Source organism: Cervus elaphus, chromosome 27 (genome assembly GCF_910594005.1).
Source record: "Cervus elaphus chromosome 27, mCerEla1.1, whole genome shotgun sequence".
Lineage (NCBI taxonomy): Eukaryota > Metazoa > Chordata > Mammalia > Artiodactyla > Cervidae > Cervus > Cervus elaphus.
The window spans coordinates 6139490-6165651 of NC_057841.1; the positions used below are offsets into that span (position 1 = coordinate 6139490).

The following is a 26162-nucleotide window of genomic DNA, read 5'->3' on the forward strand; positions in this document are numbered from 1 at the left end:
ATATGAAAATTAAACTGCCAAAAACCAATCATCAGCAATGCAAATAAAAATAAAAATACCTGCTTTTTCTGACGTCCTAAGAAACACCATGTCCGATGGAATTCTTTGATTCTGCAGAGTAACAGAAAATATTAATTATCTGTATGTAAGTTTATAAATTAACACAATTCCATTTCACAGGAAAAACAGCTGCTAAAAACAACTAAAATAGTAATTCAACTCTATGTTGAAACATTTATAATTTGTAAAACAAAAATGAATATTTTAATTCATATTTTAGTTAGATCTCTAAGATTTCTTTCCCCATCAATGAACCATGTAAATGGCATTTAGTGATGATCTGAAACTACTCCATTTCTGAAAAATGTTAAACATTACCATTTCTGTGGCCTCTGCTGTACTTTGACTCATACATACAATATAGTATGTTTACTGCCTTCTAAAAAAAATTATGCACTCTCTATCAGACTAAATGACCTGGAAGGGGAGGATAGTGTTCTTCCAACATCTAACACAAAACAAAGCATATCAAAAATGAACACTTAGTAAATGTCGAATGAATGAATAAATGTACAGCTGAGCAGACTAAACCCTACAAATTTGAGGAGATACTCTTTTACAAGGCAGAAAAGGAGAAAAACTTCAAAGTTCACTATTCATACATTTACTTAATCACTATTACTGATGATAATTGGTATTAATTAGTACTAGTAATAATACTTAGCATTAGTTGGGAAAGCTGTACAAACTGAAGAAAAATATAATAAGAATACTTCACATAATTTCATGAATTATTTATATTTTTTGAGACCTAAGTAAATATTTATATACAAACAATAAAGAAATGAATTACTTGTCAGTCAGCAAGCAACAACAACAAATGTAAGTTGAGCTGTTAATGGTGAAAAAAGATATGCTGCAGAACAGTGCTTCTTATTTCTAACATGAAATAATTTCTAACATTTCTTTAGGCCATTATTGAGAGCTAAGGAACCCGTGGGTGAAGGGGGAATGAAAATTAGAAAATGTTGGTAATAAAATCTCAACATATCAAAATGTGTGGAACACAGCCAAAGTTAGAAAAATGGTTAAGAGGAAAGTATACATGATTAAACTGCCAACAGAAGAAAAGGGAGACTAAAAACACACAGGGAACTGAATATCTGTTTGAAAGCAGAAAAACAAAAAGCCAATAAATCCCAAAGAACATACAAAGATGTAAGTAAATATAAGAGCAAAATTAATGGCACAGAAAATGAAAATATATATACCAGTAACAAACAGCAAGAAAGTACATTAAAAAAAAAATATATGCCCATTTTGGTAATAAGAAAAAACTAGCATTAGAATAAAACAGATGAATGGGAAAGTTCTCTCAATAAAAAACTATAAAAAATTTTATAAACTATAAAACATTACTGAAAGAAATTAAATAAACACTAAGAAACAGAACATACCATGTTCTCACATTAGAACACACAGTATTGCAAAGATGTGACGTGTCCACAGACTGACCCATACATCCAATACAAACCCAATCAAAATCTTAACATGCTTTTTTGATGGGAACTGACAAGACATTCCTAATATTTAGAGGGCAATGCAAATGCCAAGAATGACTAACAACATGGAGGGTTGAATGTGTAATATAGCAAAACAAAATATTAAAATAGAATAATTAAGACAAGATGGCATTCAACAAAAATAGATGATTTTATAATGTAAAGTAGAGAATGCAGAAGTCAGTCAACACAAATATGGACACCAGATTTATGAGGAAGCTGGCACTGTGGACATCGTTTAAATAAATAGCTTTCTAGAGAAAACTAGATACCTATGGGCGATGAGAAGAGGTAATACTAGGCCTCTACTTCAATAGAAAAACAAACCTATTCCAAATGAATTATAAATGTCAAAGTCAAAACAATAAAATCTAAAAGATAATACAGAAGAATACTTTCATAACTTTTTGGTAGAAAGATCGATTTCTTAAACAAGACTCCTTCCCCTCACCACCACAAATAAAAAAAAACTTATTATAAATGAAAACATTAATAATGTAGATTTCATTAAAACTAGGAATTTCTATTCCACAAAGCCTACTAGGACGGAAAAGATATTTGCAAGATAAAACTAATTAAGGATTCCCATCTAGAATATCTGAAGGCCTGCAAACTGATAAGAAAGGATAACTCAGAAGAAAAATAGTAAGAGATTTTCACTGGCTATTTACCACTGAACCACAAGGGAAGCTTCCAAAAAAGAAAGATATCCAAAATCACACGAAAAGTGTTCACTTTTGATAGTTTACAGAAATGCACATTAAAACTACAACTTGCTGCATACACAATTTGGAAATGGTAATTTTAAAAGGTTGGCAATGCTAAGTGATGGCAAACATGAGTAATGGGAACTCTTCCTGCTGACCTCAGTAAATTTGATCCATCACTCTGCAAAACCATTTGGAGTAAGCACTCAGGTGAAACATCCACACACCCCAAAATCCAACAAGCCCACTCCTGAGTACATATGCAACAGGGAAGTGCACATGTGTGAGCCACAACACATGGTCACAGATGTCTCACAGCTATCATTCCTAACAGGAAAACTTGGGAGCAACCCAAATATCCACCAATGGTAGAATGGATAAGAGTCATACTATGCAACAACAAAATGAATGAACTATAACTGCACACAACAAAATGAAGAATCTCACAATCAGCACTAGATCAAAAATAAGCACCCACCCAAACACAGCTCCATCCTGAATTTTCCATGCACCCGTGTTGAAAGTCAATTAACCATAAACTTAAGGCTTTATTTCTGGACTCAACGTTTCATTTATGCCAGTTCCATACTGTCCTGATTACTGTTAATTTTTAAAAAGTTCTGAAATGGAGAAGTGTGAATACTCGAACAATTTTGTTCATACGTTTAAAAACTGCTTTGGCTACTTTGAATCTTTTATATTTCCATACAAATTTCAGAATCAGCTCATAAATTTCTGCAAAGAAGTCAGCTAGGATGTTGAGAGGGCAGCACTGAATCTGTAGATCAGTTTGGGAGTATTCCCATTTTAACAGTATGAATATTTCTAATCTATGAACATGGGAAATCTTTCCATTTATCTAGGTCGTCTTTACTGTGTTTTGACAATGTTTTGTAGTCTTCAAAGTTTTGGACCTGTTTTGTTACATTTATTCTTAACAATGATTTTATTTGTAAGTATTTTATTCCTTTGATGCGACTGCAAATGAAATTCTGTTCTTAATTTCAATTTTAGACCATCACTCTATATTCCTCTATACTGTTTTATGTTCTATGGGCATCAATAAATAAATTAGAAACTCCAAAATAATTATTGGATACTTTTTTTTTTTAATTGGATACTTTTTATTTTTCCCTCCTCTCAGGACTCTGAGCAATACAGAAGGAGGGACCTGTGTCTTCTTAATATACCATGGTCCCTTTCGCTGGCACCTACACTCTCTCTTTCCCCCTCCAACTGGCAGGTCAGTGATGAGCTGCCCAGTGGAGAGGCCTATATAGTCAGGAACGAGGGTGGCTTCAGGCCAAAAGCTGGCAGAACAGAGGCCTTGAATTAAAAAAGGCAGCAAATCCTGCCAACCATCCCCAGAGTAAGACCGGCATCAGGTCCAAGGTGATGGCCATGAGGCTGACACCCTGACAGCCCTCGACTGCAGCCCTGTGACACACCCGGAGCCAGGAGGAGCAGCTAGGCTGTACCCAGATTCCTGACCATACAAACTGTGAGGAAATAAGTGCTGATTTTTGGAAAAAATTACATCAAAATGTATATGACTAACATATGGCTCAGCCATCTCTCTTGTCAGCATTTAGCCCACAGAATCCAGAAAGAATATATGTACCAAGGTGTTTACTACAGCACTCTTCAATAGCAGAAAAGAAAACCATCCAAAATCTAATAATGGATCAAAAGTTAGTAATTTATAGTATTCATATAACTGAATACTGCATAAATAAATTGCAAATCAATATGTTTAATTTTCTCCCATTCTGTAAAATTAGACAAACACAGCCCACAACATTATCTGTGTACACATACTGCAACCAGATGAAGACCGCTTCAGTCTTGAGGAAGAGCCCTCTCACTTAACACCCCTGCGGGCGACGCAGGCTAGGGGTGCCTTGGTGGGTTCCCAGGTGGACGTCCGCTGGTACCAAGGGCTCACACTCCTCTGTAATAGGCCTTATGAAAACCTGCCATATTTTTTTAAAAGTTGTTCAAGAGCCTTAACAATAAAGACTGAACCCTCAGTAACTGTTACTCAGGAAGACTGTGCAGTCAGAGACGCTTCTCCACACAGGCAGACAGCCCAGGCAGTCAAACTCCAGTGGAGTGGCGGCTTGTCCACAGCCACCTCTGACCACTGTGGGGTTTTTAATGGCTCCCTACAACACTGACCTAAACTTTTTCTTTCTAATCCTCTTTATTTCCATTTCCTTTTTAAGCCATAAGAATACACAATGATTATGTGTAATACATCTGTCTGTAAAAGGAAGCTTTAGAAACTGAAACTGCATGTGCTAAGTCGCTTCAGTCGTGTCCGACTCTTTACGGCCCCATAGACCAGAGCCCACCAGGCTCCTCTGTTCATGGGATTTTTCAGGCAAGAAACTGAGGGGGTTGCCATGTCCTTCTCCTGGGGATCTTCCCAAACCAGGGATCAAAGCCGTACCTCTTATGTTTCCTGCATTGGCAGACAGGTTCTTTACACTAGTGCCGCCTGGGAAGCCCCAGAAACTGAAACTATTTCATGATAAATAGGTTCTAACTAATATAATTCTTTGGTCAAAGATATAATTCTGACAACGAAACAATAAACAGTTAACACATCTTATTTTAGACAAAATATGACTACACACTAAAATGTACTTTAGCAAAAAAAAAAAACTATACACAAGTCTAGATTTTTTCTTCAGAATATCAATCTTACACAATAATGTTAAGATTTAAAATAACTGTCTCAAATAATTTCCTTCAGATGAAATCAGTCTAAATGTTAATAACTGGTATACACATGTCTAAAATATATTAAAAATGCATCAACCTTTTCCACTATGATGAGGTCTCCAACTTGTATGTCTGAACTCTTAACTTGCACTTTACCTTAAAAAAAAGAAGAAGTATAATCAACTCAATGAAATAATAGCACATCAGAGTTAAACTTTCAGTTGATAAATAATACTTCAGAAATAACTTTGGGAGGAAAAAATAACATTCTAGATACTTATCTATACTTATACTTTCAAAATAAATTTATTTCAAATGGACACAGTCACTAAAAATTAACTTCTCTCAGTCAACTCCCAAATACAGTTAACTATCCCCCAATAAGAGATATGTCGGAACATGGACAAGGACTCCATTTGGAAAGTTCTTCCCGTATCTGCCATTATTTCAGGTCTGAGTCAAGTTACGGATGATCAAAAGTATCACTAAACAAAATAATTTGATGACAAAGCTGAATAACATGGAGATGTAAAATCCTTACATTAATATTGTGAATGGCATTGACTGGCACACACTGACAGAAAAACAAACAAAGAAAAATATATGTAAGATCACCCTCCACTAGTAGCTCCAAAGACACAGGTCAGGACTGAAAACTAAAGGTTTAGAGCTTTACACAAAAAGTGGTGTAAACGCTTGTAAACTCTTATCTCTATAGTATCCAGTGCAGCGTGACCATTTACAAAATCTAACACACAGCGTCTACGTCACGTCTGCACCACAGAGAGGAGACGAGAAGCTGATGTGGACAAGGTGAGACGCCAATGGACAACAGTAACGAGCCCTGGTCCAGGTCCTGCTCCCTGTGATTCCTTCTCCCCTCCGTCTCTCTCCCTCTCCTGTCTCCCTCCCTCTGTCCATCTCCCTTTTAGGACCAGCGACAGCCATGTAGATCAATTTTTATATTTTTGTCAAAATTACTGTTTTGATATGAGAAAAGGTCCACTTCTTTTACAGTCAGTTTATTCCGAAAGCTAAAAGAACAAGAGGTAAGTTCATATTGTATTAGTTCATATTACAAAAACTAATGCTACCAGTCATTACTTGACTTATAGACCAAATTCAGCTCATTATAAAGCCTTATTTCCTAAATATCTCTGAACGCAGCTGAGTTTCAATAGAACATCAGTTCCTAATTATTTGTTTTAAGGTATCAAAAAGTTTTGTAAATATTATATTTTTTCCCATACCTCAATTATACAATAAATACATAAGGGTTGAGTTACTTTCCTGAAGGGAGGTGAAGCTACTTTTTATTGATATAAAATAATAATGTACTTTAGAATTACATGTGAAGCAATCTTAAGATATCTTCATAAGAGGTAAGTATCTGTTTATTAATAGCCAAAAAACTTTCTTTTTTTTCAGTTGGTTACGTCAAGCTTCATGTTTGTACTCCCACTGTCATGTTTCTATAGCTAAGCATCAGGCAGTAGAGACATACCACTGAACTCATCCTCCTGTATATTGTTCTTGTTCAATTGCCAAGTCCTGTCCACCTCTTTGTGACCCTGTGGACTGCAGCACGCCAGGCTTCCCCGTCCTTTAACTCAACACAATTCCCATCTTATCATTCAATTTTATGCTGTGCTACTATCCAACCCACTTTCCCTTCCTTCTGCTTTTTTACATGCTAGTAGAACGAGATGAGAAACTAAGGATTATGCTCACCCTCACCCCAGCCCTCCGTTATCTGCAATCCCCGGAAGATAACCAAGTGCGCAGTGCGCGTGCTCCTTTCTCCACAGTTGATCTCTTTCTGCACCATCCCCTGCCTCGTCCCCCTCTGCTCCTGCTCTGGTCTGGCACTTTATCCTACGACCATGTGATGCCCTTGCTGGTTCTCACAGGTTCTCCGCTTTCACTGTTCCTTTAAGTTGAAACCCATCCCTCCACAGATCTCCTTACTTACACAGCAACACTACCCCATGAAGCCTCTAGAGCAGGTATAAGCAGCAGCAGGATTTTATACAGACTGCTACACATGTGCTTAAAATGCTACATTGCTATAAATATTCGAACACCTGAGAGTCTACCAAATTTCAGATCCTGTGCACTTCAAGGATATTTAGTTTGTTCTTCACAAATGCATATCCAAACTTAACCCATTTTAAAAAAAGAGAAGGACTATATAACCATTCTACCCATCATCAGTTAAAATGGGTCAAATGTCAGAACGGATTAAAGAGAACAGAACCATAAAAGCCACATCTAACCAGATACAGACATCATCAAATAAGAATGAAAATGTATTAATTGCTTATTTCCCAACAAAACACACGCAACATGATAAGAGTGAGAGATAATGATGTAACTTTTAAAAAAGCACTTGCTCACAGATAAGGAGCCCCTGGAAGGCCACACAGCTGAGATGAAGAGCACTGCTGCTGAGCAGACAACCTCCCGCAGCATCAGGAGGCTGTCTGGCTGGTCCTCATTACTGGGGGGAATGGTACTCTCCCCCAACTCTCTTCACATCTTAAGTAGGAGCCTAATTTAACACAGATTATGAAGCAAAAGTGGGTACCTGGGAAACAGTATATTAATTATATTATGTTATAAGGTTGGCCCAAAAGTTCATTCCATTTTTCATAAGATCTTATGGAAAAAATCAAATGAATTTTTTGGCCAACCCAATATATTAAGAGAGAGACTTATAATTCAGAAGAAAACCCAAAATATTGCTGGGAAGAAATTATAAAACACCTAAATAAAAGAAGAGGTATATTTCATTCATGGATCAGAACACTTTAATACTATTAAAGTACCAATTCTCCCCAAAATTTACCTACAGATTCAATGCAGTTAAAATCCTACCAGGCTATTTTTCAATAGAAATTGACAAAGCAGTTCTAAAAGTCACATGGAAATACAAAGGATGCAGTTTAGCCAAAACAATTCTGAAAATGAAAACACAAAGCTGGAGGGCAAACACTACTGTACTTCAGAATTATTAATACTATGAAACAACAGTAATCAAGAGCATTGTTTTAGCATAAAGAGAAACAAATAGATCAATAGAGTGAAGAGAGTCCAGAAATAAACACATACATGGAAGACAACTGATTGTTGACTAAAGTATAAGGCCACGCGGTGGGAAAGAGGTCACTTTCTTGAAAAATGGTGCCAGAAACAACACCCACACCTGGTACTGATACAAAATTTACTCGAAATAGATATGTGATATACACAACAAATTCTAAAACCAAAAAACTTATGGAAGAAGAAACATCGAAGAAACATAACAGAAAATCTTTGTGAAAGTTTCTCAGGAATCTTATAGTGTTTCATGTTTCTCAGAGAACAGAAGAAAAAAATGAAAAATGACAATAGTTGGTGGAGGGTAGGGAGGAGAGAGGAAGGGAGAGATCTCCTGATGCTAGAATGTACTATAACGAAATACTTTTTAGAACTGGTATGGATGTGGCCTAGAGATTTGGATGAATCAGTCAAATAGCACAGAAACTAAAGAAAAGGGCCAAAACAAATTGAGTACATTTCTCAAAGACCTGAGAAAAATTAAGAACTTGTTTTCAAGTAACTTACTGACCATTTGAGGGGGAAAAAAAGGCAGATCCTGTCTCCACATAATACCTTACACGTAACACTGCAAGTGGAGTAACACTCCAAATACAGAAAACAAATACAGGAACACTAAGCAATCAAGACAGCTGCTTACAACACGCTGGGACTGCACAGACTTCTAAGATTAAAGTAAAGACCACAAGGATCAGAAGAGCTGCCTACAGAAAACTAAAAAGGCATCTATATCTTTAAAAAATGAAAAAAAAATTAATAAAACAAAATAAAAACATTTGCCACGTGTGATGCAGTGGTAAAGAATCCTCCTGCCAATGCAGGAGATACAAGAGACACAGGTTTAACCCCTGGGTTGGGAAGATCAGAAGGAAATGGCAACCCACCCCAGTATTCTTCCCTGGTGAATCCCATGGACAGAGGAGCCTGGCAGGCTACGGGCCATAGGGTTGCAAAGAGTCAGACATAACTGAACGTGTACACACAGAAATTTTAATAAGGTAAAGATGAACATGGGAACAAAGGAGGAATAGACTTTTATAAAAAAGAAGAGAAACAGTAAAGTGTTAAAAGAGAAATAGCAAGCAAAAACAGTGAGAGTATCTCTCACCAAACTGGAAATTTAAAAAACCGGGGACCTGGGAGTCCAATCACTAAAGAAAGCGGCAGAGCAAGCCAGACTCCAGAGGGCGGGGAGGATGCTCCCCGCATCCACACACACACGCTAGTCTGCGTGAGAAGGCACTCTGTGGGCGCCAGTATTCTTTCAAATTATGTCCCATAGTTTCCAGGCCCTAATCTCCAAACAATGTAAAAAAAAACTGCTAAAGGTTTAACATCATGAAGAAAAGAATTCATACAGGTCCTCTCGGGGTAACCTAAGGAAAAATACCATTTATGCAGGAAATCAGTACACAGATCCACTCCTGCCCATGTACCCAGTCCTGAAGGTACATGTCTACCATGACATGGTCACAGAGAACCAAACAAATAAGGTGATAAATCTGAGGTGCTTGTTTGTGTCTGACACACAGTAACTGATTAATAAATATCAGTGTTAGAAGCAAAATGAAATAATGCATGCTGAATATTCTTGAATGAATACTGGAATAATTATTTTCAAATGCAGAACACAGACAAGAAAGATGACTTAGTGAAAGTGACATAATGCATAGACAATATGTAAAAGGCACAAAAGAGGGATTTTAAAATCTCTTGATTTTCAAGGAAAAATTATTACTGATAAATGGAATCAATTTCACTAGAAGATGAGAAAATTTCATTGAGACATTTCATAAAAATCTTTTTAGCACAAAAAACAAAGTAAGAATGTTAACAAGTATGAGACAACACAGTACCGATACTGAGTCAAAGATGCCAAAAAATGTAGGAATAAAGAACACCTTCTCGTGCTCGCTTCGGCAGCACATATACTAAAATTGGAACGATACAGAGAAGATTAGCATGGCCCCTGCGCAAGGATGACACGCAAATTCGTGAAGCGTTCCATATTTTTAAAAAAAAAAAAAAAAAAAAAAGAAGAAAAAAAAAAAGAACACCTTCTCTTTCTGAACTCTGCACGGGTAAGGTTCCTTTTTGGCAAGGAACCTGGATCACAAGAAACAAGTAAATAAGCAAATGGTCTCTCTCACATTCACACACACAAACACAAGTGATTTACACAAGCCTCCAGTCACATTTTCTCTCTCTCCTATGTTTGAAACATGTTAAACAACAAAGTGCCAGAATGAGTGAAGGAAATAACTAAGATATCCTGGGAAAAACAATCACCACAAGCTTTACGAAGGAGCCAGCAGCAGCACAGAATTAATTCAAGTTCGTTTCTAAATATCAAGTTCCATGCTAGCTTTAGGTTTAAATTTGGGAAATGGCTAACACAACTTAGCCCTGCTGAGATCTGGTGGCTGCTGAGAACACAAACAAGTAAACGAAGACTTCTGGGTTGATCCCATCTGCTAGAAAACAGACTGTATGAGCTCTGTGAAAAGCTTATTAGATCCACGTTTGAATTTCATGAGCTTATTGTGGTAGCTGACACACAGTGGGTACTTAGTAAACAAATATGGAAATTAATTGTGAACTAGCCAACTGGAAGAAGACAAGCAAGGTATACAGTCTACAAACCACTCCTTAGCAACAGGATAAAAAACAGCATTGATTCCAAGAATCCAAAAAGAATGGCCACACAATTCAAACTTCTTCATCGGGAATTTTTGCAAAAGCTGCCAAGAAGCAGGAAAGTCTACGTTACTTTCTTCTGTGACTCTCCTCTGTTGCTGCTCACTAGGAGATAAAGCATAACACAAGGAGTCACAAACAAGGAGACAGGAAGGAAGGTGGAAGCCAACAGGTATGGAAAATTCCCACACAAGAAAAGCAGTTTAAGAGGCAATGAAATAAAGAGCAAACTAAAAACCACTCAGTATTCACTGAGATCATGTGCCACAGTCAAAATACTCTCTGCTTCCAAACACAGCGCCTTCAAGATGTTAGCAAGTGGAAGTGGTTTTCCTTTTCAAAAGAAAAAAATACAACACACAAAATTTTCTCAGTGTATTTCTACAAGAATGTGCTTGAGAAGCCCAAATAAGGAAAGTTCAAATGCTGAAAAATGCTAGAATAGACTACAGTGAATCACAAAGGAAAGAGCCATCAATGCCATTCAAAGAATAGGTAACTGTGAAACACTAGAAGTTATGTAGGCAGCAAATATTCTTGATAAGAAAATAAATATTAAACTGTACTCAGCAATAAGCATAAACTCCATTTTTTTTAACATTCTAAATTTTACTTACCTATCATCTTTAGCAGAATAACCAACCAGAAAGCAACATGCCACAGATGAAAGAACACTGGACTTGAGGTCAACAGGTCTAGGTTCAAACACAAACTCCACCCAGAAGGATGGCCACTCAGGGCAGACCATTCTGCACAAGTCCCAGGCTACTCACTGTCACTGTGACAACTCCAGCCGCCTGGGGCACTTTCTCTGACACACTCGGGCGTCAATCAGCACCAGCTGTCATGACTGTCACCCATGTGTGAAATGTCCACTGCTCAGGTCACAGGCAATGATAACCAATTTTTTTAAAAAGGTAAATTTTCATTTGTATTTGAAATGAAACTAGTAAAATTGTTTGAGTATTTTGAGTTCAAATAATACAGAATTATAAAAGATATATGCTTCCCTGGTTGGCTCAGTTGGTAAAGAATCTGCCTGCAACATGGGAGACCCAGATTCGATCCCTGGGTAGGGAAGGTCCCCTGGAGAAGAGAATGGCAACCCACTCCAGTATTCTTGCCTGGAAAATCCCATGGATGGAGGAGCCTGGCAGGCTACAGTCCATGGGGTAGCAAAGAGTCGGACATGACTGAGTGACTAAACCACACAAAAGATATATACCAGTCTGCCTTCCTTAAAAGTTTATACCATTTTAGATAAAAATGACATAAAAGCTGCCACTTTAAGGTAAATAATTCAGTGGCATTACAAAGTACTGTACAACCAACTCTACCAAGTTCCACAACACGCTCGTCACTGCCAGAGAAGCCCTCACCCACTGAGGACTGCGCCCCACCCCTGCTTCCCCGCAGCCACACCTGCCCTCTATTAACTTACCTGCTCTGTGAGTTTCAAGAGCGACATCGCACAATACACAATACACCACCTCTGGTACCTGGCCTCTCTCACACAGCACAGCATTTTCAGGGTTCATTCACGTTCTGTCACGTATCAGTATTTCATTAACTTTTATAGCTGACTAATACCCCAGGCTATGAAGAGACCATCAATCCCTCGCCCTTCATCCATTGACAGACAACCGACGTCACCGCCTTCTGCCAACCCTATGTAGTGCTGTGATGAGCAGGGGTGTGTGTGCATCTGCTTGAGCTCCTATCCTTAATTCTAAATTTATCTGGGCAGGTCTTCATTTCACCTTCACTTCTGAGTGACAGCTTTACTAGATACAGAATTTCTGCTGACAGTTTTCCCTTCTCCAACTCCTTCTGCCCTTTGGTTTCTTATGAGAAGCCCGCAGCATGCTCATCACTGCCGAGGACCCTGCCTGGAGGAGCTGCCTCTCGAGCTGCTCACAGGCTTTGCTCGTGGCCCCAGGGTTTAGACCATGTGATGATGCTATGTCTCGGTGTAGGTCTCCACTCTGACCCTCCTGGGCTTCAGGGAACCTCCTCAATGTGTAGATTTGTATCTTTTGTCAAAACTGGGGGTCAATGGCCATATCCCTTCACATCCGCCATCTCTTCTTCAGCGCACACTCCACTGGGCACCTCAGTGCCCCTGACGCTGCCCCATAAGCCTCTCAGGACCTCTCACTGCTCTTCCTTCTACTCCCTGCTCCTCAGGCTGGACCATTTTCAGGGACCGGAGGCTCAGCTCACTCATCTTTCTCCTGCCAGCTCAACTCTGCTACTCAAAGTCTCTAGTGAGTTTCTCTTTCATTTACTGTATTTTTCAGTACCAGAATTTCTTGCTTTTTTTAAATACTGACATACCTTTACAGATATGCTCTATCTGCCAACACACTGCTCTGTTATCTTTCAGCATCTGTCCACTATCTCCCTTAGCTTCAGAACATAACTGAGGTGGATAAGGTTCACGTCTGTCTAGGAAGTCCAATGTCTGGGCTTCCTCAGAGACAGTTTTTGTTAATGTCTTCTGTGAAATGCATTCTCTGTAATTTTTGGTGGAAACCCAGACATTTTGAGTATTATCATCTGCTAACTCAGGAAATGAAATATTTCCCCCTTTTGGGTTTGTTTTGCTGCTTAGTATATGCTGTAGCCATGTATATCTAGTGACTTTTCTAAACTATTTTTGTAAAGCATGTATTCTTTGTCACATGTGGTCTCTCAAGTCTTTCTTACTTTAGCTTATATTCAACCAGTGTTTGAAAGAGATCTCCTTGCATGTGAGGAAAAAGGAGGTGGTGGAGGGAGGAAGCTAAGGGAGCAAGGACGAAGACAGGAGCAGGCACAGCTGCTCACAGCCTCTGCAGACCATGGTTCCGCGTGGGAGCCCTGGTCTCAGCTTCGCCTCAGCCTTCGCTTCTGCCTGCCCTGAGCCTGCATCCAGCCTTGAGCGTGGCTTTCAAACCCCTCCCCAACCCTGCCCCGGGCCAACACGGGCACTTCAGATCCCCTCCCGATTCTTCCTGCCTGGCTGTGACAGCTAGTGTGTGAGCCCGGCTGTGATCTCTGCCCGGCCGCTGCAGCTGGACCCCAGCCTACACAATTAAGAAACGCCTGCAGCTTTCTAGCTTTCCTGCCCAGAGTTGCAGATTAGGTAAGAGATAGACAAGCCAACTGGGTCAGTCCTTTAGGCAGCCCCCACACAGGTTAAGACAGACAAAAACGATTCACCACAAATAAGTTCTGCTCCGCACTCTTCAGGACCTGGCAGAGCTAACTGTCAGCATCCAGAGTCCCAAATTAGGATCTGGCTGTTGCCATCTTCAAGGAGGGTGCGGTGACGGGGACAGGGTAGAGCAGGGGCAGGTGAAAACACCAAAGAGCTTTCCTACTATTTTCAAGTGGCCTTTTCCTGGATTCAATAATCCCCTAGATGCTGCTGACGTTTTTCAGAGTTCTGACAAGTTAGCTCTGCCAGGTCCTGACTGAACTGTGGAGCTGCCTACTCTTCATTTTGCTGACATCACTGCACTGTTCGTTTGTGAATGATACAATCAGTGCACAGAAACAAATCTCTGCTCAGCCCAAATTCCACAATATAAAACAACAGAAAACATAAGCCAAGATCTACACTGTATTCTAAAACAGATGAACCAAAGTTATACCTAATTTACCTGGCCATTCTGGATAGTCTTTTCCCCAAAACTAAAGCTTACCTTCTTTTTTATGCCAATATTTAAAGCATCAAAGCTTTTTAATAATTAATTTTTCAATTCAATTAAGAAAGCATAATATTTTCAACAAATGATACTGGGACAACTTGGTTTTTCACATGCAAAAGAATGTGAGGAGATACCATATACAAAATGTAAATGGGTCATACACCTGAATGTAAGAGCTCAAACTATAAAATTCCTAAAAGAAAACATGGAAGTCAATCTTTGCAACTTTGGGTTGGCAAACTATTTCTTAGATACAACCCCAAAATATAAGCAACAAAAGAAAAAAAACAGATGAACTTGGGACTTAATGAAAATAAAAACTTTTGTGCATCAGGGAACACCGTCAAGAAAGAAAAAATACAACCCACAGAACGAGACAACATAGTTCCAAATCATATATATCCAACAAGGGACTAAAACCTGCTCCACTCTGAACTCTGCTTTCAGACAGGCTGTGAGGTGCTATGAATCTTCATGGAGTTTCTCTCTGGCACCTTTTCCTGTCCTCATGCTTATCATAATAGCTTCACACATTCTCTCCCTATCACACTGCCTCTTTTCTACAGTAGACTGAAAACCAAATAAACAACTCTTAACACATAAACCAGACAAGGGTGCAAGCCCAAGTGAAAGGTGTGGGGGAACCAGCACACGTCGGTTTCCATGTTGGATCTCGACATTTGTTTCAGGTGCTCAAAGTCCTATTTCCCAAGTACAGTTTCAGGCCATGGGACCAGATGTCTGGTCTTGATGACTGTGTTTAAAATAGACTGCAAAGAGAGACTTTAAATGAGATGATGCTATGCTTTACAATGTGTACACATAAGTTGGGTTTCACGTGTGTCTAGTACACAAGCATTCTATACAAACTGTAACAGAGCATATATTTATATATAAGCATATATATATATACACACACACCTGTATACGGACATGTGCATGCATGTGTTTAAGGGCGTGTGTATACATTTATATTCATATATACATACATACATTCAAGCATCGAGAGAATAAAAATCTATCCTGAAATCATATGCATCGTATTATCACAGGAAAATTAATTAGGTAACATGTAACTGCATAATACTATTTTCAGTAACAAAACTAAGATGTTTTCTTGCATTTATGCTCATTCTAGAATGATGATCACATGAACCAATGGTAAACTGGATTAAAAGTGTCTTGCTCACCTCTTACTGTAAGCTTGCTGTACAGTTGTGAGTTCACTTCCTTGTCTCGCTGGAAACGCCGAAACTCATCAACTGCTTCTCTCATGATAGTAACAGCCAAGACAAACCCCTTTAAACAAAATAAAACATAGTATTTAAGAAAATTGGACTTTAACAAAAAAGGAGAAATTCTTTTACTATTTAGTTTTATGTTTTTCCTTCAATTTATACTAGTTGTAAAGCATACAATAAATGAAAACAAAAAATGACAAAAATAAACACTACAAAAGGAACACAGTAATGCACAGAATAAGATTTACAATTCCCACTAACCCAAAAGAAGTTTTAAAACTCACATCTTAATATGTACTTCAAGTTAAACATCAGGAAATTACCTCCAGTGAGGAGAAAAGAGAGAGAAAACAAAGAAGCAGAAGTTGCCTGTGTTTCCTCTATACAGCTGTGTGACTGGTTAGGACTGCGGGGTCAGCCTGGGGGCACCCCATCAAGTGACCCGTGCACACACAGAGACGGGCCGCATCCCACTCAGGAGGAAACCCGACAGCCCACCACCCCTGTGGGGCCCTCCCACCACAGCCGCATGTCCACACACTCCAGCAGGACGCGAGGAGCTCGTGCAACTGCAACTGCTGTGCCCTCTGCCCCACACCTACTCTGCACACGGCGCCTGCTCTCTCCCAGCACAGGAGGGAGCTGGGCTGGGACACGGAGCTGCCCCCCAGCCCCGCCAGCAAAAGTGCTCTGTGATGTCTCCAGCTGACGTAGCTGGAGGGCTGCAGAGGACTCTGCTGCTGCTACTGCTACGTCCCTTCAGTCGTGTCCGACTCTGTGCGACCCCACAGACCGCAGCCCACCAAGGCTCCCCCGTCCCTGGGATTCTCCAGGGAAAAACACTGGAGTGGGTTGCCATTTCCTTTTCCAATGCATGAAAGTGAAAAGTGAAAGTGAAGTTGCTTAGTCGTGGCAGAGGACTCTAGAAACCCTTTAACAAAGTGCAGTGACACACAGCAGCAATGTCACATTTCAAAAATCTGATCAATTTATCTTTTAATCACCTGAACTCTTAAAACTGTATTCTAAATACTTAATGATTTAACTTAATTTCAAAATCTTTTCTTTTTACCAGAGGAGCCCAGTAGGTGTAGAGATACCCTATTTTCAATGCTGGTACAAACTGTGAGCAGGATACTATCAGAAAATAGAGATTCAAGAAAAACTTGAATTGTTCATATAAAACCTAAAAAGAAAAAGAAAAAAAAAATCAATATAATCTCTTCAAGAAAAATCTTTCAATCCATAAATAATTAAAATCAGCATAATATCTAACTATATTTCCACTAACAGTGAGAATATGCCGAGTCACAATAAATTTAATTTTGACAATGGCTTTCCAATAACTAAATCACAGGAAAGAGCTAAGATTACCTCAAATTATATTTAAAATAAACTGAAAAAAAGAGTTAGAACTTTCAAATATGTTAAACCTTTTGGTTTTCTGTTTCCTTGTATTCAGTCTTCCAGTTTTCCACATTCATCTTTCATAAATCTTTACATTCATATCACTCAAGACACACAGGAAAACCTTCCCAATGTTAGTAAGTCATAAATTCAGAAAATCTTTTGGGAAAGTGGTGCAACCCTATATTTATGAAGTGGAAGGAAAAGTTATGACCAACCTAGATAGCATATTAAAAAGCAGAGATATTACTTAGCCAAAAAAAGTCCATCTAGTCAAGGCTATGGTTTTTCCAGTGGTCATGTATGGATGTGAGACTTGGACTGTGAAGAAAGCTGAGCGCAGAAAAATTGATGCTTTTGATCTGTGGGGCTGGAGAAGACTCTTGAGAGTCCCTTGGATTGCAAGGAGATCCAACCAGTCCATCCTAAAGGAGATCAGTCCCGGGTGTCCATTGGAAGGACGGATGTTGAAGCTGAAACTCCAATACTTTGGCCACCTCATGTGAAGAGTTGACTCATTGGAAGAGACCCTGGTGCTGGGAGGGATTGGGGACAGGAGGAGGAGGGGATGACAGAGGATGAGATGGCTGGATGGCATCACCAACTCGATGGACATGAGTTTGAGTAAACTCCAGGAGTTGGTGATGGACAGGGAGGCCTGGCGTGCTGCAATTCATGGGGTCGCAAAGAGTTGGACACGACTGAGCGACTGAACTGAACTGAAACACTCAAACATGACAGCCACATTTTCTGAATGTTAACATTAGGTAGCTTCAAAAAGATCCAGTGAATAAGCAAATCATCTATAGGTATGCATTCACACACATAAAAACACTAATCTCTTGCATTTACTTCCCTCAAAGTATAAGAAATGACATAAAAATATGTAAATTATACACCAATTTTTATGAAGAAAACTACCTGTATTTCTTTATAGTCTCTTGGTAGTTGATTTTAAACAATATTTTCAAATATAAACTAAATTAAAATCATCATTCAATAACATCTTTTAGGAATGCAAATCCTATATTTTCATCTTTGTTTCTTAATTCAAACAGAATAATCCTTAAGAAAACCCAAGATCTAGTATATTAACAGACTTCTATCCAAAAATGCCTCACTTATTAGATTTAAATTGAAAATCAAAATGGAAGAAAACTTGTGTTTATAGATGGGAATACCTTAAATAGCACACTACAAAAATAATGAAACTTACAAACTTGCAAATTGTAAATCAAAATCTCCTTGGATGCCAGTTTTAAATACAACTTGGAAGGCATGCAAATTTTAACAAGGGCAGAGCAATGGGTTAAGTACTTATTGTTGACTTAAAGAGGCCGGAATCACAGTTTTTATATAATGAAGCTGTATACATCATCACACAATTATGTGTGTGACTGAAAAATCAGTTACATTGATAACACGTTTATATTTATAATCACATTCAATTGCTGTCTAAAATGTTTTGAATCATTTCATAAATTAATCTCAGCAGGAAAGAAAGCTCTCTTTTTCCTCAGTGATTTCTTTAAAATCTCAGTTAGCATAAATTATATCTATTAGCAATTCAGAAATTGCCATTCGTGCTAAAAATGGCATAGAATTCCTACTGTGCAATTACCAAATGTTTCTAAAATACTACATTTTAGATGAAAAGACTAATTTAAGAGATAATCTAAGGAAAAAGTCATTCCCACGGTAACAGTAATACAGACATATCAACAGGTCTCTTCAGGACAACCATCCTGAAGGCTGCGTGAACTCATCTGGGATCAAAATTAAGCTGCACTGCTCACCCTGGACACTGCAATCAAGACTCTATTGTTTGCAGAGTGAACTCAGAGGGCGTCAGGAAAATGTACAGTATTTAGCCAATCTGGGAGTATTTAATAATTTAACCTAAGGAGAAAACAGTAGCTTCATTCAATAAAGATGAGGATATTTATCTGCCTGGAAGACAGTTTACAATTTATTGTCCTGACAAAAGAGCAGTCTTTTAACTATGGAGGCATTAGTTTTGTGTGTTTTAATAAAGAAGCATATTAGACATCAAGCATCTGACAACTATTGGATGGATTCGGGCGGATAGTGATGCTAATCAATGCCCAATATAAAGTCAGCATGGTTATTTAAATAAAAACATGAAAGCTAAAGCAGCCCTCATTTCACACAATTGAGTATTTTTTGCAAAAGAGCGTAAGACCTAATACTTAAAATGTGTTAAAAACTTCGATAATGGAAAAATAATCAGCACCAGCTTTCTTTCGCCTTTAGAAAGATAAATAAATCTATTAAAATAGGGAATGAGGCAAAAATAAATCAACTATTCTAAATACATATAATCTCAGCTTTATAATTTAAGACAAAAATATCACTGGCAACAACAAAAAGTAATAAATATTTAAATTTCAGAATTTAAATTTAGCGTAATACCTAATTAAAGATAACTACTGATATAATAACAAAACAAGGCCTGAAATGTATAATGTGAAGTAGAAAATAAATCTAAAAGTGCTTATAGATATTTTGTTACTCAGTCATGTCTGTGTAAAAAGTTATTTTACTTTGACTGAGACGCCACTGGACTTCATCAGTTCAGTTCAGTCACTAAGTTGTGTCTGATTCTTTGCAACCCCATGGACTGCAGCACGCCAGGCCTCCCTGTCCATCACCAACTCCCGGAGTTTACTCAAACTCATGTCCATTGAGTCAGTGATGCCATCCAACCATCTCAGCCTCTGTCGTCCCCTTCTCCTCCCATCTTCAATCTTTCTCAGCATCAGGGTCTTTTCAAAAGAGTCAATTCTTCCCATCAGGTGGCCAAAGAACTGGATTTCAGCTGCAGCATCAGTCCTTCCAATGAATATTCAGGACTGATTTTCTCCAGGATGGACTGGTTGGATCTCCGTGCAGTCCAAGGGACTTTTGAGAGTCTTCTCCAACACCACAGTTCAAAAGCATCAATTCTTTGGTGCTCAGCTTTCTTCATAGTCCAACTCTTACATCCATACATGAATACTGGAAAAACCATTGCCTTGACTAGATGGACTTTTGTTGGCAAAGTAACGTCTCTGCTTTTTAATATGCTGTCTAGGTTGGTCATAAGTTTTCTTCCAAGGAGCAAGCATCTTTTAATTTCATGGCTGCAGTCACCATCTGCAGTGACTTTGGAGCCTAAAAAAATAAAGTCTGCCACTGTTTCTCCATCTATTTGCCATCAAGTGATGGGACTGGAAGCCATGATCTTAGTTTTCTGAATGTTGAGTTTTAAGCCAACTTTTTCACTCTTCTCTTTCCCTTTCATCAAGAGGCTCATTCATCTTCTCCTTCTCTTGCGAGAACTCTTAAAACTACAACTCCCTGCTGAACAACTGTCGACTGGAGAATGTTGGATCCCACTAAAAAGATACCCCGTGTCCAAGGGCAAAGGAGAAGCCCCCGCAAGACGGCAGGAGGGGTGAAATCGCATTTAGAATAAAACCCCTTACCCAACAGAGAGGCTCAGAGGGCTCAAACAAACCTAGTGTGCAGCAGGACCCAGAGACGCCACAGACTGAGCCAGAAATGCACCTGAGTGACAGCCTTAGCAGGCTTTAAACGTTATATACACTCAACATTTCCCTCCAAACAAATTCCCAGTCAAAATTTATGACTTATTTTCTGGTAATTTTATGTACCTTTATTTGATTATTTCTACAATGATATAAATGTGATGGTTATCTGGAACTGAAGGCAATAATCAGACTATAAATTTTCTTGAGTTGAACTCTACTATGTGGCTATTAATAACATACATGAAAACAAAAAAAGAAGAAGAGAAGTATATGAATTATTTCACAATTATTTGAACACCCATGGTTCAAAGGTCTCTGATTTGGATATGACAGAATTAATGAGAGAAAAAAAATGAGAACAAAGTTAGTAATCTCCAATATCCAGTGCATTTTCAAGAATTTAACAATCTTACCCCAGGTATAAAGGTAAATATATTATATTTCTGATTTTTTATAGAATTTCTGGGATGTTTTTCTTCACACTTTTCCGGACATCCAAGCCACACTGTACGAGCTTTCAATTCTCTCTTTCTTTGACAAATATTTATCAGCCAATCACAGCAACTGCATGAAACAAAAGATACATATTGTGTATGCTTTTCTAGATGTTTTAAAATTAATTCTAAATATCTAGAGCCAATATTGTTTCTGTATTTACCAGACACCAATGGCTTATCTACTGTTAAGTAGTAAGAGATTTCTTAAAATGGGTCAGCTATACTAATTTAAATATGACATAAAAGTACTGAAAGAGCTTACACAAGTTTGTGATGACTCCTGGAACCTCAGGGAGATTACCTTCCCTGTTTAGACTCATTGGCAAAATAAAACCATTAACATTCTGAAGCAGTCAATGCCGCATATACTGAGGAAAGAGTCACTACTTCTCAATACACCACTGGGCGATTCTGACAAAGGCTCTTAGATGTCAATTAATTAAAATGTAACCATCCTCATCTTGTCTTAGGTAGTCACTTTTTCCCTCCTTTAAAAGATGACTTTTCTGGTAGTATTAACATAAAATTAAGACTTATGACTCAATGCAATGTTCTGAAAGGATACCAACATTTAATGGACTATCCAAATTGTAGTAAATGCCTGACTATTTTCAGATAGCTACCTTCACCTGTGAAGTGCAGATTTTGATGCTAAATCTACCCTGTTGCTCCAACAGTGCCAGGGCTCCCAGGGTACTAACTCATCCCCTTCCTAGACGTCCCTTTCCTCTGCTCAACCACTACATCTGAGTAGAGCATATAAAGCTTCTAGTGGGAGAATTTTTCTTAAAATACTTCAGAAAATGATGAAAAGATATCAAATTCATCTTTATTAAGCATAAAATAATCATGAATTTAAACTTCAGTATTAACAATTCAGTTTAATTAAAATTTCCAAAATGTAGAGAAAGACTCACAATGGTTTATTTAGGGAAGGGAAGTTGAAGCCAAGGCTAGAATAGAACCACCAACCAAGAGGAGGCGGCAGACATGCCTAACTTCACTCTGTGACAAAGTTAACATGACAATACCAGTCTCAGAAGGTATGACAACGAAATGAGGGTGACATAACTGGACTTAGGTCAAATTCACTGCATGTCTTCCCTCTACTCCAATCATTCTGAGGTTATTCTTTTAACATCACTTTACAGTGCCCGCTTCAGCAGCACACATGCTAAAACTGGAACGATACAGAAAAGGTTAGCATGACCCCTGAGCAAGGATAACATGCAGATTCATGAAGCGTACCACATTTAAAAAAGAAAAAAAAAGAAATCACTGTCTAACACATAACACTTAGATGTGCTGTATGAGGGAATACACTAGGTGTTTAAATTGCAATCAGTTTATTCCTCCTGAATATCCACCAAGTTCCTGGCTGTGCTCAGAAAACCTTAGGTCTGGAAGAAAGCACAGAGCTCAGTGCTTCCCTGAGAGAGGCAGGCCTTGTGCCAGGACCTCACCGTGGACCTTGTGATGTCACAGGTGACTTCATAGAGGTTCCCTAACTCCTACTTTTTCACTATTAGTAGCAGAGTGTCACAAATAATTTACTTACATGTTGGAAGTCTAGCAACCTTAGTTTTTTTCTATACAGAGTTATAGAGAAAAAATAAACCACTGAACATGTGTTTTTAGCCTCCTGTTTTTAGCTCTCTAACCTTATAGTTCACTTCAGTCGCTCAGTCGCGTCTGACTCTTCGTGACCCTGTGGTCACTGAAAAAATGTGGATTTTCCAGAGTTTATGCTGGTATCAACATGGTCTACCGGTAAAAGGCTCCATAAATGTAAAACCACTGTCTTCGTCACATGACACTGTAAACATCTACTAGAATAAAACCTCAGTATCGACACCACAATCAGCAGCACATGAAATTAATATCCCAGTAACTTCCCAAGTGTCGTAGTCTATAAACTCTAAATTAAATACCAAAGGCCAAAAACACATATTCAACAGTTTATTTTTTCTCAATAACCCTGTACAGGAAAAATTAAGGATCCTCAGTGATCAATGAAAAGAAATAGAGGAAAACAACAGAATGAAAAAGACTAAAAGATCTCTTCAAGAAAATTAGAGATACCAAGGGAACATTTCATGCAAAGATGGGCTCAATAAAAGATAGAAATGGTATGGACCTAACAGAAGCAGAAGATATTAAGAAGAGGTGGCAAGAATACACAGAAGAACTGTACAAAAAAGATCTTCACGACCCAGATAATCACAATGGTGTGATCACTCACCTACAGTCAGACATCCTGCAATGTGAAATCAAGTGGGCCTTAGGAAGCATCACTACGAACAAAGCTAATGGAGGTGATGGAATTCCAGTTGAGCTATTTCAAATCCTAAAAGATGATGCTGTAAAAGTGCTGCACTCAATATGCCAGCAAATTAGGAAAACTCAGCAGTGCCACAGGACTGGAAAAGGTCAGTTTTCATTCCAATCCCAAAGAATGGCAATGCCAAAGAATGTTCAAACTACTGCACAATTGCACTCATCTCACACAGTAGTAAAGTAATGCTCAAAATTCTCCAAGCCAGACTTCAACAGTATGTGAACTGTGAAACTTCCAGATGTTCAAGCTGGTTTTAGAAAAGGTAGAGGAACCAGAGATCAAATTGCCAACATCCACTGGATCATTGACTAAGCAAGAGAGTTCCAGAAAAACATCTATTCCTGCTTTACTGACTACACCAAAGCCTTTGACTGTGTCGATCACAACAAACTGTGGAAAATTCTTAAAGAGATGGGAATACTAGACCACCTGACCTGCCTGTTGAGAAATCTGTATGCAGGTCAGGAAGCAACAGTTGGAACTGCACATGGAACAACAGACTGGTTCCAAATTGGGAAAGGAGTACGTCAAGGCTATATATTGTCATTCTGCTTATTTAACTTATATGCAGAGTACGTAATGAGAAACACTGGGCTGGATGATGCACAAGCTGGAATCAAGATTGCCAGGAGAAATATCAATAACCTCAGATATGCAGATGACACCACCCTTATGACAGAAAGCTAAGAAGAACTAAAGAGCCTCTTGAAAGAGGAGAGTGAAAAAGCTGGCTTAAAGCTCAACATTCAAAAAACTAAGATCATGGCATCTGGTCCCATCACTTCATGACAAATAGATGGGGAAACAATGGAAACAGTGAGACTTTATTTTTTTGGGCTCCAAAATCACTGCGGATGGTGACTGCAGCCATGAAATTAAAAGAGGCCTACTCCTTGGAAGAAAAGTTATGACCAACCTAGACAGTATATTAAAAAGCAGAGATATTACTTTGCCAACAAAGGTCTGTCTAGTCAAGGCTGTGGTTTTTCCAGTATTCATGTATGGATGTGAGAATTGGACTATAAAGAAAGCTGAGTGCCAAAGAACTGAGGCTTTTGAACTGTGGCATTGGAGAAGACTCTTTAAAGTCCCTTGGACTGCAAGGAGATCCAACCAGTCAATCCTAGAGGAGATCAGTCCTGAATATTCACTGGAAGGACTGATGTTGATGCTGAAACTCCAATATTTTGGCCACTTAATGCAAAGAACTGACTCTTTTGAAAAGACCCTGATGCTGGGAAAGGTTGAATGAAGGTGGGAGGAGAAGGGGAGGACAGAGGATGAGATGGTTGGATGGCATCACTGACTCAATGGACATGAGTCTGAGTAAACTCTGGGAGTTGGTGATGGACAGGGAGGCCTGGCATGCTGCAGTCCATGGGGTCACAAAGAGTCGGACACGACTGAATGACTGAACTGAACTGGTGAAGTCCAGTGGCGTCGCAAGATTAAATAAATGCACAAAAGCCTGGGGCGCTTCCAGAACTGCCACTGGATTATGCAGACAGAAGACAGAGAGACAGGTGCTACCAAGTAAAGAAAATACTTGTAATTAAAAAGTACATGTAACTGAGCGCTCAGTTAAAGTTGCAGGTATTGTCCCTTGATCCATCACACCAGAGCAAAGAAGGCATACCACGCTGACCCGGAGGACGCCGAGTGGACCACCCAGAAGGACCCCACCGACCCACGGGAAACCAAGATCATTCTGAGGAGGAAGAAGAAAACTAGGTCCCAGACGAGCCCTCTACAGGATGGAGTTGGGTAAAAGACTCCTGCTGCTCGGCCTCACCAATGCAATTCTGAACTTGGGTATGTGGGGCTATGCCCCTGTCAGTAATAGACAGACTCCCCTGGTGGGTATCGTCACTCCGTTATGGGAACTTTAACAACAGAAAGGAACTTTCCTCTCTCTCACCAACCATAACCTTTCTTTTCCCTCTGGTGTTAGAAGAAGCCATCAATGGGCCAGGGACATAGGGTCACATTTAACATGAACACCAACCAACCTTACAGAGATAACAAAGGCTTATTACCTCATATATGAGAATTAAAGAGGAAAAGGGCTCCCTTACAAAAGGGGGACAGGCCTCCTGGTGCCTTGAGCAATACTACCAGGTCTGGGATGAATATTTCTGGATGACTCCTGAAAAAGGACAGTCGATTGCCCCTGCTACTATTTGCTGGGAACAGAAAGAACAGAAAGTTGGATTTGGAGACCATCCCCTAGACCCAAAAGAATTGTTATTTGTCCCCTGAACAAAGTAAACAAATCTTGGAAGTTACCTATCACCCCAATCAGTCTGCTCAGTGGCCCGGTTCCGACTGGAAATATAATCCTGGAATCTGCTGGGTAGCCCCCAATGGGACCCAGTGGCTCTGTGGGCTTAACTTATGGCCATGGTTACCAGTTGGCTGGGTGCGGCGTTGCACATTAGGATTTGCTTTCGCCCATGGCAGAATTAAGCCTAGCCTACACCAGCCTCCAGTAAACCTGCCTTATCTGCATGCAAGATGGACACGATCTGTGTTCCAATGGTATGACTATCTTGCTGCCTTGTTTATACCCTCTGTAGGGACAACGGATATCATGGTTAAGGTAGAGGCCTTAACTAATTTCATTAAACAGGCCCTCTTA

General features: G+C 39.1%; 1 protein-coding gene and 2 non-coding genes across 6 annotated transcripts in view; 2 read left to right on the forward strand and 1 right to left on the reverse strand.

The window, feature by feature from the left end:
• ATP9B (ATPase phospholipid transporting 9B (putative)) overlaps positions 1-26162 on the reverse strand; it is a 161451-nt gene that overhangs the window by 107205 nt on the left and 28084 nt on the right. For 2 of the 4 annotated variants that reach the window (XM_043888757.1, XM_043888758.1), the window contains exons 3-7: positions 21103-21253; positions 16801-16914; positions 15678-15786; positions 5094-5152; positions 60-111 (exon numbers count right to left, since the gene is read on the reverse strand). In XM_043888757.1, the coding sequence (XP_043744692.1) occupies positions 60-111; positions 5094-5152; positions 15678-15786; positions 16801-16914; positions 21103-21253 (485 nt within the window). Of the gene's footprint in view, positions 1-59; positions 112-5093; positions 5153-15677; positions 15787-16800; positions 16915-21102; positions 21254-26162 lie in introns of those variants that run through there. The other 2 variants (XM_043888759.1, XM_043888760.1) reach the window with 2 other exon arrangements.
• Positions 10003-10109, forward strand: LOC122685118. The gene has a single exon (XR_006338283.1). It is a non-coding gene; the product is annotated as a U6 spliceosomal RNA (small nuclear RNA).
• On the forward strand, positions 22337-22443 carry LOC122685067. Its single transcript, XR_006338241.1, has one exon. It is a non-coding gene; the product is annotated as a U6 spliceosomal RNA (small nuclear RNA).